Genomic DNA, 11,511 nt, shown 5'->3' with positions numbered 1-11,511 from the left:
CTATCCTTAGAATGCCCAGGGGAGGCAGAGCTGTGTCCTAGGCACTTTTTGAGTCACAAAGGGGTTCAGGCTGTGAGCCAGGACAGACACAGATGAACAGACAGACAGACTGGGCGCAAGGATGGCTCGCAGAGTTTTAGTGAAGCAGGGTGTACAGCTCTTGTGCACATGGCCTTGAGGGGCGCCTTCTAGTGGTACATTTTCCAGCTTTGAGAACCTGAGATGCACCCACTAAGGAGGGGATTCAGATTGACTTTCTGTAGTTGAGGGTGCAGCAGGTGACAGGTGGGGAAGTGCTGAAGGGTGCCCCAGCAGTGCAGGTGTGAATACGGGCCTCTCACCTGGGCCTTGTCCACACACAGGCCTGCCAGCTGAAGACGGAGACCATCACCTACGAAGAGAAGGAGCAGCAACTGGTCAACGACTGCGTGAAGGAGCTGAGTATGTCCCTGGCCCCGCCCCACTCCTGTTCCCTCTTTTTTCGTTCGGCACCTGCCCTCATTATGAGCACCCAGGTTCACATCCCCCGACCAAGTACAGTCTCCCTGCCAGCTGGGGCTCAGTAGCATTTTCCTTAAAACTAGAGGTCCCCCAGGTCTTTTGGGGCACCCCTTGCCCCTACTTATGAGAAATTGGGGGCTAGATCGTCAGTCATACATTGTCTCAATTTCTCCCTGGTATTTAATTTTAATTTTGTTTTCTACTGGAATGTTGGAATTATTTTACGGCTCAGTACGGTATAGCTTCAGAGTCGTGTGTTGAAGATAGGGAAAAACTGCTTTCTAGTCATCTGATCGGTGAAAGTTGAGGTGAGAGTTCTTTTTGCCCTCTCCATTGTAAGTTAAGATTAGACAAAGCGGTAAACAGAATATTCTGAGTTTTGGCAACATACTAAGTAAATGAAACACACCCTATGTTCAAACCTAGTAAAATGAGTTATGGCTCTGAATGTGGGTGGAAAACACCCAAGGGAATTGCGCTGTGCACGGCAGGATTTCCTTTCCAGAGCAGGGTGAACAAGAGTTCCTGGGAATATATGGACTTGTTCATGGGTGGAGAGTGGGTTTTGGCCAGATGCACCTTGGTAGGGGTGTGGCACCTCCTGGCTGGCTCTGGGAGCTACCTGATTTCCTCTGGGGAGGCAGCCTGGGTCAGCGGTTGGGCCCTCACAATGAGCCCAGGAGCCACAGCTGGGAGCCAGGTTCCTCCTCAAGGCAGAAGGAGCCAGGGGAGCCGCTCTGCTTTACGTCACCATCGAGCACAACGGGCACTCCAAGTCCCTTCTTCCTATGTCCTCTTGGCTCCCCATCTCCCCCACTGCACCCCCATCTCAGAACAGAGGTGCTTTCCCTTGTACAAACCACAAAGAAACCATCCTCTCTTGGTGTGCACGTGGGGTTTTCTGACTCCACCTCGCGATTGTTGTTTCTTGGTCAAAGGGGACGCCAACGTGCAGATCGCCAGCATCTCGGAGGAACTGGCCAAGAAGACCGAGGACGCTGCCCGCCAGCAGGAGGAGATCACGCACCTGCTGTCTCAGATCGTTGACCTGCAGAAGAAGGCCAAAGCGGTAAGCTGTTGTTCTGGCCGACACCGAGGGGCCGCTCTGCGATCGAGAGGGGCATGTGACCCGGGAGACAGTGCCCTTCCTTTCATATCTTAGGAGTGGTGGCTGCCTTTTGGAGAAAGAGCTTAGCAGCTTTAACACTATACTCCTCACCACCACTTTCCTCCTCAGAATATCTTCAAATTTATAGGATTCACTACGAAAGCTGCTGTAGCAAGGAGTTTGGGAACTGAATCATCTAGTCTAGTAGTTGTTTTTACACCCGCACCTGTGTGTTCTGCGGCAGTCAGTGTCCCCTTCAGGTGGAAGATGAAGCAGCCAGAAGACAATCCGGTTTCCCGTGTTTGGCCTTTGCTAGAAGCGTGGGGTGAAATGCTTCCAGAGATCAGCTGTCTGTGGGGGTGGGGTGGGTGGGGGCAGGGGTGGGGTGGGCCACAGAGAATGAGCATGGATGTAGGAAAGACTGCCTTCAAAATTATAGCAGACGACATGTCGTCCAGTGTAAGATGAGGGCCCCTGTGGAAGGGCCCGGGGTCCTACGGGATCGGGTCGCTGGGGGAGCAGGGCGTTTCCGAGCAGCCTGCAGGAGCAGGAGGAGCTGACTGCCTGTGCGTTTCAGTGCGCAGTGGAGAATGAAGAGCTCGTGCAGCACCTGGGGGCGGCCAAGGATGCCCAGCGGCAGCTCACGGCCGAGGTAAGCGGCCCCCCCTCATCTCATCAGGGCCCCCCATGCCAGGTCGGGGGCATCAGCCCCCCTGATGGGATGGGGGTTGTGTTCCCCTCAACAGCCATTTTTATATCGAATGGAAGGTGGTTTTTACTCCTAAGCTGGTTCCCGCTGATGCACTTACTGGTTGTGAGCGCCTGGGAGGCTGGGCTCTATACCTGCTGGGGGCCAGGCACGCCCGGGTGCTTGATAAACAGTCCAGTAAGAGATGACACAGAGCACACCCGTGAAGGGCGTCCATTCAAAGACCCTTGAGACCAGGGTGTCACAGTGAGCTCTCCCATTCGGTTATGGATGTTCCTAATCTCAGTTGCCCCTGGTTAGAGTTTTAGGAGATTTCGGAGTCGGTAAGCATGTTCCACGTGAAAGAAAAACAGAAACTTAAGGAGCGCACTTGTCTTTCTGGCTGTGCGGGTGCGCGGGCAGGTGCCCAGTGCTCACAAGATGCCTCCCTGGTCCCCTGCAGCTGCGCGAACTGGAGGACAAGTACGCCGAGTGCATGGAGATGCTCCACGAGGCGCAGGAGGAGCTCAAGAACCTCCGGAACAAGACGGTGCCCAACACCACGTCCCGGCGCTACCACTCGCTGGGCCTGTTCCCCATGGTGCGTGCTAATGCTGCTGCTGCTGCTGCTGCTGCTGCTGCTGCTGTGCGGGACACCCCGTTCCCACCCAGAGGCGGGCTGGGGTTGAGTCTGTGGGGGCGTCCTCTCATTTTGCAGCGTGGATCGGGTTCGAGCCGCGGGCTCCTGAGCCCAGCCGGCGGCCTCTTAGCTACGCGAGACAGACGGGTTCTTCATTTTCCATCCCTCGCACTCTCATCTTTTCTCCACCTGCTTTGACGAGAGAGATTTTAGTAGGAACTAGATGGAGTAGGAACCTCAGCTATTGGGAAGATGTTATTTATACATTATTTTTTTCTGATCTTATGAGAGTCTGTGCTACTTCGGCTTCGCCAGTACATCCCAGAATCCCTGAGTTGCCCGCGCGGTGCTGCTGGCTCTTTGTCCGCTGGTTAATCATTATGCTGGTGGCATCAGTATCTGTGATCTGAAGAGATCTTTCTCTCTGTGTGAGGGGGGGCATTTTTATGTTTTCCATATTTCCCCACCGTCTCATTGTTCAGCCCTGGCCTGACTTGTTTCCCGTCGGGCTGTAGGGAGCAAGGCCGAGAAGGAGTTTGGCAGGAGGTCAGCTCGCCCTCTCGTGGTTGGGCCGTCGCCCTGGCTGGTCACGTCCCGTGACACGTGACACGTGGTGAACTTTTGGGAGAAATTCCCCTGAACGTGGTGGCAGTGGATGGCCGTGTGTTTGTGGAGCTCGGTCCCTTCCGAATTTGGCTTTCCTTGGGGCTCTTTCCCTTCACCCACCCCTTGTTGTCTGGCCCACTCCTCCTAAATCAGGGGTGGGGGAACCTTTTTCCTGCCAAGGGCCATTTGGATGTTTATAACTCATTCACTTACTATCATTCACTTAATATAAATTTATGTTGCTATGAAAAAAAAGCTTCTAAATTTATTGAATTTCGAGTCCCTCTTGCAGTTGCCTGGGCAGGGCCAGACCAAATGATTTCGAGGGCCTTCCACGGCCTGTGGGTGGACGTTCCCCACCCCTGTCCTAGATCATGACCTCTTTTTCCTTGTTGCTTTCACACATCCAAATCAGGCTAGCACTCTTTCCCGTCTTCTCTCGACCTGATTGAAATCTACCGAGACCAAAAAGAAAAGCACACAACATAGTCAGCTCCCCAAGGAGCAGGCCGGCGATCCAGGATTCCAGGTGTCCCCGTGATGAGCGTTCTGACCCCAGTTCCTCGACTAGAGCTGACCACACCGGCTCCCAGACTCGCCTGCGTAGCTTTGCACACTTCTCGCCTCAGTTTCCCTCCTTCCTGGCTTCTCACCAGGACGCATGGTCTCCAGGCCCTAGGATTCACTCCTTGCACTCCCCACCCTCCAGGACAGACCTGTATTTTTTCAGGTTGAAACCATTGCCTGAGGAAAGTGGGATTGGAAATCTGTGGCTGGGTTTCCTCTGGAGAGAGTCTCGGCGTTCCTATTTGCTGAGATGAAGCTTTTGTTTGTCTCTTTCTGTAGCTGATGGCACAGCTCTGTGTTTGAAGAGGTCTATTTTTAAAGTGCATGATGCATTAAAGGTACTTAAATCAATTTAACGTCAATCCATTGAAGTTAAATGCAATCATGAATTCAGTTCCTCAGACACACGGGCCCCATCTCCAGGGCTCAGCAGCCCCGGTGGCTGGTGGCCCATGCTGGTCAGAAAGGGAGCATTCCCGGCGTCGCGGGGATGCTGGTGGTTAGCACGGCTTTAGCCCTTAGGTTGACCTCCTCTGAGGCCTTCGCAGGTGCTCTTCTGCCCGCACCTGGTTCTGTGGGCGCCTCCCTGTATCCATGTGTGGGATTGTCTGTAAGGCTCCACCTCACACAGTGAGAAGCAGTGGGCGGTTCAGAACCTGTGTGAGCTGACCAGTTAGCAGCCCCCAGATGGGGAGGACAATAGCTTAGAGCAGCCCCTGTGGGCATGACCTCATCTGACTGCTCAGAAGCGTGGCGGTCCATGGGAACTTGCCCATCCGTGTCATTCTGAACAGCCCGCTCTCCCTCCCTAAGTTCTCCCCCTCTCCTGTGGCCACAGTTGGGGCTCTGTGGTTTGGCCAAGGGAGCGTAGGGTTTGCTTTCAGACCCTCAGCCGCGTGGAAGCGAAGGAGCTTTATACCCGGTGCCGTTCGGTGCCTGCCGTGTTCAGAACCTGCCTGGGGATTGCTCAGCCAGGGCTTCTGACCATGCAAATGTTCTCAACCTTGCCTGTGGGACATCTGCGGGCTCTGAGGCCTCAGTTTACCCTTCTGTGGCTAGCCTGAGCACGAGCCTCTTTTAGAGATAGAGCGTTGGGGTTGCAGTTCACACGCGTGTCTTCTGGCTTTTCCCAGGACTCTCTGGCAGCCGAGATCGAGGGGACGATGCGGAAGGAGCTACAGTTGGAAGAGCCCGAGTCACCGGACATCGCGTACGGCCTTACTTCTGAGCTTCCCTAAGGGACCGCCTGGCGGCCTGTGGTGGTCAAAACGAGCAATGTTTGGGCCTCAGGCACCAACAGTGATCACTGTGGTCCCTCCACAGACTAAGGGAAATGAGAGGACACAGCTGACATCACCCCCCAGCTCCTCTTGTGACGTTTAAAGATAGATTATGAACTTCCAGGAGGTTGGGACCGGAGAGATGTATTTAACATCTCCACACAAGTGCCGTCTTGACACCTCCACTCATTTTCATCTTTACTCTCAGTGAAGACCATTATTTAAAAAATGTTAACATCTTTTAGGAAGAGGAAAAGTAGGATGTGAGATACAGAGGGCCTTCAGGGGTGTGAGCAAGACGTCTGTTCCCTTCTGGATCCGTTTAGGGATGTTGGCCTCTGCCATCTCTCTCCCTAACTCGTGACCTCCTGCCTGGCCTGCCCTGAGGTGCGATGAGGAACCCGTGGGTCCGATTTCATCGTGTTTTCTCTGTACCGAAACCCCAGAGGCAGAACCGAAGAGGGATGGATCCTGGGCGTGCCTAGTGTCCAGAGCAGGCGTCCTCAAACTACAGCCCGCGGGCCACATGCAGCCCACCGAGGACATTTATCCGGCCCGCCGGGTGCCGCTGCCTGTCCTGCTTAACAGCCGACTCGTCCCGGGCCCGCAGTGCGCATAGGAATTTGTTCATAGTTGTTTTTTTTAAACTATAGTCCAGCCCTCCAATGGTCTGAGGGACAGTGAACTGGCCCCCTGTTTAAAAAGTTTGAGGACCCCTGATCCAGAGCCTCGGCCCCATCCCAGAAAGATGCATCCGTTATGGAAATGTGCCTTTTTCTCCTTAAAAGGGGACAAATGGGCATTAAAATGTGTGGCCCTGCTCTTAGAAATAGCAGTTTCTAAAAACAGACTCATCTGATGTTTATCATCTCAGAAGTCTGGCTAACTTGAAGTCTTGCTTTTTTATACAGTCATGTGCCACTTAATGACATTCAGTCCATGACTGACCACACATACGACGAGGGTCCCATAAGATTAAAAAAGAGCTGAAAATGCCTACCACTAGTGACATCATAGCTGTCATAACGTCACAGCACAACGCATTACCATTGTGGCGGTGCTGGTGTAAACAGACCTACTGCACTGCCTCTCGTATAAAAGTATCACATACAGTTATATTTTATACTGGACAATGACAGTAGGTGACTTGGTTACTGGTTTTCTGTATTTATTAGACTTTTTATCATTTTTTAGACTGTCCTCTCTCTACTTAAAAAAAACAAGTTCGCTGTTAAACGGCGTGCCAGGTCACGCCGACAGCAGCCTCACATGCCCCCGTTTTACCGCATCCCTTGATTGCATGGTTTGATTTAACCTCCTGTTGTTTTGTACAGCAGCCGGCGGGACAGGTTTGCAGCCGAGGAGCAATAGGCTCCACCATCCAGGTGTGTGTAAGTGCACTCTGCAATGTTCGCACAATGACCAAATGGCGTAATGAAGCATTTCTCAGAATGTGGCCCTGTCATTGAGCGGCACATGACTGTGTGTGAATAGTCAGGACGTGCTCACTCTACAGATACTTGCTGAGCCCTGTTAGGTGCAGAGCAGTAAACACTGCCCCCTGGGGTTTGCATTCTAGCGGCGCTCATGAAAGAAGAGAACTAGGCGGGAAACAGCACTACTTATGTGTTTTTATTTGTAGGCAAGCTTACGGGGGATGGAAGCAGTATCTCTCCTGCTAGCATCCCTGTTAGGACACAAGCATGTGTTAGAGCAGGGGTCCTCAAACTTTTTTTTTTTTTTTAAATATATTTTATTGATTTTTTACAGAGAGGAAGGGAGAGGGATAGAGAGTTAGAAACATCGATGAGAGAAACATCGATCAGCTGCCTCCTGCACACCCCCTACTGGGGATGTGCCCGCAACCAAGGTACATGCCCTTGACCGGAATCGAACCCGGGACCCTTCAGTCCGCAGGCCGACGCTCTATCCACTGAGCCAAACCGGTTTCGGCCCTCAAACTTTTTAAATGGGGCCAGTTCACTGTCCCTCAGACCGTTGGAGGGCTGGACTATAGTTTAAAAAATAAACTATGAACAAATTCCTATGCGCACTGTGGGCCCGGGACGAGTCGGCTGCTAAGCAGGACAGGCAGCGGCCCCCGGCGGGCCGGATAAATGTCCTCGGCGGGCCGCATGTGGCCCGCGGGCTGTAGTTTGAGGACCCCTGTTTAGAGCCTTGACATCAGTGGGTGGCGAGTCTCCTGCATTCCAGCCAACACCCTGAGAAACACCTGGAAGGCGCGGGATGGCAGGTTGCTTGGGCGCTCACGTGGGCCAGCTACCTTCTCGGCTTCTCCGTTGATCGTTTTGGGAGGGTTTAACTCCAGGGTCGCTCCTACACTTGCTCGTTCACGGATGATGTTGTGCATTCTCCCCAGTCACCAGAAGCGAGTCTTCGAGACGGTGAGAAACATCAACCAGGTGGTCAAGCAGAGGTCTCTGACGCCCTCCCCCATGAACATCCCCGGCTCCAACCAGTCCTCGGCCATGAACTCCCTCCTGTCCAGCTGCGTCAGCACCCCCCGGTCCAGCTTCTACGGCAGCGACGTCGGCAACGTCGTCCTGGACAACAAGACCAACAGCATCATCCTGGAAGCGGAGTCGGCCAACCTGGGGTGAGCAGCAGGAGCTGGTGTTTCTGTGTTTTGGAGACAGATGGGTGTGGAGTGAACGCAGGTTCCGTCATCAGAGGAAGGAGACCGATAGGAATCGCCTGAAAATTACGGGCGCTTCAGTTCTCAGATGTGTTTCACCGACCCGCTGAGCCCCTGCTTAGCCTGGACGCCGATCTTTTCACCGGTCTAAGGGGGTAGACGGGATGCGGCAGGAAGTCTGCTGCTCTGTAAAGTGCCGACCGACGGACGGGCAGGATAAGTGAATGTGTGTTTCTGTTCGTCTTCACTGGGAAGGCTACAGCCTAGACATGTGTTTCATGGACCCTTTTGTGGCTGGGGCGTTCGAAAGGTTGAGGAGCACTCAGGCTCTAGCTCAGGGGTGGGCAAACTTTTTGACTCGAGGGCCACCATGGGTTCTTAAACTGGACCGGAGGGCCGGAACAAAAGCATGGATGGAGTGTTTGTGTGAACTAATACAAATTCAAAGTAAAGGAGCGGAGGGGAGAGCAAGAGAACCGGATAGAACAGCCGGATCCGGCCCGCGGGCTGTAGTTTGCCCAAGGCTGTTCTAGCTCATGACCAGAATCTGGTTTGTTTCCCTGGGTGGCCCTGCCTCTGCAGGGTTCGCCTCTCTCCAGCCATTCAGAACCCCGCCCCCCACACATTGTCTGCTGTGTGCACACGATTCCTGTGACTTCGTAACATTGGTTTTTCTGACCAGTTGGGTCAGACGGTTGGGAAACTGCTCGGTCAGGACAGCTTTGAGCTTTCAGCTCCTTACATTCAGGAAGAAAGAGGGGAGTCCCTTGAGCCCGCTGCCCTTCCTGTAACTGGGAACCGCAGCGGAAGAAGGCTTCTTCCCCAGGGAGGTGTTGCGGGGATTGGATTTTACGTAGTGTGTGCAAATTTTCATTCTGCCTGAGTGCTTTCTTCCTCTGCTCCCCCTTCCCCCAGCCCCCCAAAAAACCAACAGAGGGAATTAGTTCTTCAGGATAGGCATTGTTTCCCTTTTTGGGGGTTAATCCTCACCAGAGGATCTTTTTTCCATTGCCAGAGAGTTGAAGGGAGGGAGAGGGGGAAGAGAGAAAAACATCTATGTGAGAGAGAGACACTGATTGGTTGTCTCCTGCACGTGCCCGGTAGGGGCTGGGGAACGAACCCGCAATCCAGGTACGTGCCCGGGACTGGGAATCAAACCCCAGATCCTTCAGTGCACAGGCCGACGCTCTAACCACGGAGCACACCCGCCAGGGCTGTTCCCCCATTTTTGCCTCCATCTCAGCGGCTCGCTCTGGTTTCCTTAGAATGCCCGTCGTCACCCTTACACATTCAGCAGGAAGGCCTCATTGTGTGTTGTGCAGCGCCCCCTGCTGGGTGTGCCACGCTCACCCGTCTCCCCTCCTTCCAGAAACAACGAGCAGAGTAAGAAGCCGGGGACACCGGGCACCCCAGGTTCCCACGACCTGGAGACGGCGCTGAGGCGGCTGTCCCTCCGCCGGGAAAACTACCTGTCGGAGAGGAGGTTCTTCGAGGAGGAGCAGGAGAGGAAGCTCAGGGAGCTGGCGGAGAAGGGCGAGCTGCTCAGCGGCTCCCTCACGCCCACCGAGAGCATCATGTCCCTGGGCACGCACTCCCGCTTCTCCGAGTTCACCGGCTTCTCGGGCATGTCCTTCAGCAGCCGCTCCTACCTGCCCGAGAAACTCCAGATCGTCAAGCCGCTGGAAGGTGATCACCAGGGCCCCCGGCCCCTCTCTGTCCTGCTCGGGGACTCCCTGTGGTCTCTGATCCACCACCGGCCCTCGGGGAGTATCTGTCACGCCTACTCCTTTTTCTTCAGGGACAGCCACCCGCGCTGCTGGTTTGAGTTCCTCTGAGGGACTCTGGCCCAGGCCCCCAGCCCCCGTGCAGGTTTGGAGAAACGCACACACACAGGCACCCACGTCTAACCCTGGCCAGGAAGCCAGCGAAAAGAACGTGCCCGTGTTGGCTCTCTAGTTCTCTTCGCTTTTGCATTTAGATCCTTAGAAATACAAATATTTCTGAGAGCCAGAGGCACTGCTCACGGGCTCAGAAACTCCTTGGGCCCTGCCCCCTAGGTCTGAGCAGCGTGGAGAATTCATGCTTTGGCTTCTCAGAAATGTTGGTGTCAGGGAGGGAGGGAGGGAGGGGTGCAAAGCCAACGCTCTAAGTTTTCTCAGTAACCACAGGAAAGCGATTTGCAGTTTGTCTTTGCAATTTGTCAGCTCATGTTCTGCTTCGATCTTCAAATAGTGTGGCTCTCTTCCTGTTCTGAGCAAGGCTCCCAGACCACCACTCTCTGGGGGCCAGGACGGGGTGGCTGTGAGGCCTGTGAGTTCTGTGCCTTCTTCATCCTGCCTTTTCCTGGGGCAATTCCCTTTTTGCTACCAGGGACACCCCAGATGATGAAACTCCTGGAAAAACGCACCTGTTTTTCTTTCTGTTTCCTCTAAGCATTATACATTGTCTGCCCTTTCCCTGCCACTACCCTTTCCCTGCCACATCTTTGTATTTTTCATTTTTTTACCCCTGTGGTTTGGAAACCCGTGTGAGTTTGAGAAGGTGTCTTAGAATTCTGTATTACATTTCTGTTGAAAAGTCAAATCAGAATTTCTGTGAGGCAGTATTTCTCAACTTTTAAAAAAAAATTCCCCTCTTTAAGGAGCCGATGTAGATGTCTATTCCCCCTGAGAATGTAATACCACAGATACAACGTTTATGTGCTACATGTATATCTGTGCTCTGTGCCTAAAAAGAGTAGATTCTTTTCACCCCACAAGAACCCGTCTTCAGCCCCTTGGGGGCAGTATCTCCCCTGTTGGGGATTCCTGCCATAAGCTGAGGTTGTGCTTGTTGAAGACCCAAGATAAGCGGGGTTCCATATTCTCCGAAGGAAGGAGGAGGGTGGGTTATGTTCTTTTTACCATGCTTATTTTTTAATTGTATAAGTGAGGTCCTTCTTAGATTTCAAAAAAGGGATGGCTCTTTTTTTTTTTTCTTCTTTTCATGTTTATTCAGTTGTAAGCTTGGTGATTGTTTTCTGATCCATGATTATGTCTGTTTTTCTTTCAATAAAACCTTCCATTTCTGCAATTTTGCTTTCTGCCTATCTTTTATTTATTTATTTTTCTCTTTTGTTGCTCAAAGATCATTGGAGTGTATCATCTCTATCTTGTCTGCTTTCTATATTTGACTTTGTGTTTCATTAGCTCATCGAAGAATATGTTTTTGGATCCATTTTCCAAGCATTATTGCAGGAAGAGATTTTTTTTTTTTTAATTTATTTTGACCAATACATCTTTTTTTTTTCTTTTAGTCTTGTGACTTAGGCAGCAGTCTTTTTGTGATAAGTTAATGGAATAAGAGGAAATCCCTTTAGACTTGCAAGATAAATTTCATCTATAGTACCCTGCTCGTCCAAACGCTAAAACCACTACCATTAAGAAGTCATCTCTTATCGCTATGGCCTGTAATACATCCTCACAA

At 52.5% G+C, this 11,511-nt stretch overlaps 1 protein-coding gene across 9 annotated transcripts in view; it reads left to right on the top strand.

Moving 5' to 3' along the window:
* The window catches only part of TRAK1 (trafficking kinesin protein 1), a gene marked incomplete at its 5' end in the record, with an annotated part of 100,658 nt that overhangs the window by 71,782 nt on the left and 17,365 nt on the right, over positions 1-11,511 (top strand). For all 9 annotated transcript variants that reach the window (XM_080672616.1, XM_080672614.1, XM_080672615.1 and 6 more), the window contains 7 exons: positions 363-441; positions 1,440-1,570; positions 2,187-2,261; positions 2,761-2,898; positions 5,244-5,320; positions 7,771-8,007; positions 9,416-9,732. In XM_080672616.1, the coding sequence (XP_080528742.1) occupies positions 363-441; positions 1,440-1,570; positions 2,187-2,261; positions 2,761-2,898; positions 5,244-5,320; positions 7,771-8,007; positions 9,416-9,732 (1,054 nt within the window). The remainder of the gene's footprint in view (positions 1-362; positions 442-1,439; positions 1,571-2,186; positions 2,262-2,760; positions 2,899-5,243; positions 5,321-7,770; positions 8,008-9,415; positions 9,733-11,511) is intronic.

Source organism: Plecotus auritus (genome assembly GCF_963455305.1).
Source record: "Plecotus auritus genome assembly, chromosome: 6".
Classification (NCBI taxonomy): domain Eukaryota; kingdom Metazoa; phylum Chordata; class Mammalia; order Chiroptera; family Vespertilionidae; genus Plecotus; species Plecotus auritus.
Note: the sequence above shows the minus strand (reverse complement) of the source record. Positions and strands in the feature narration are given on the sequence as shown.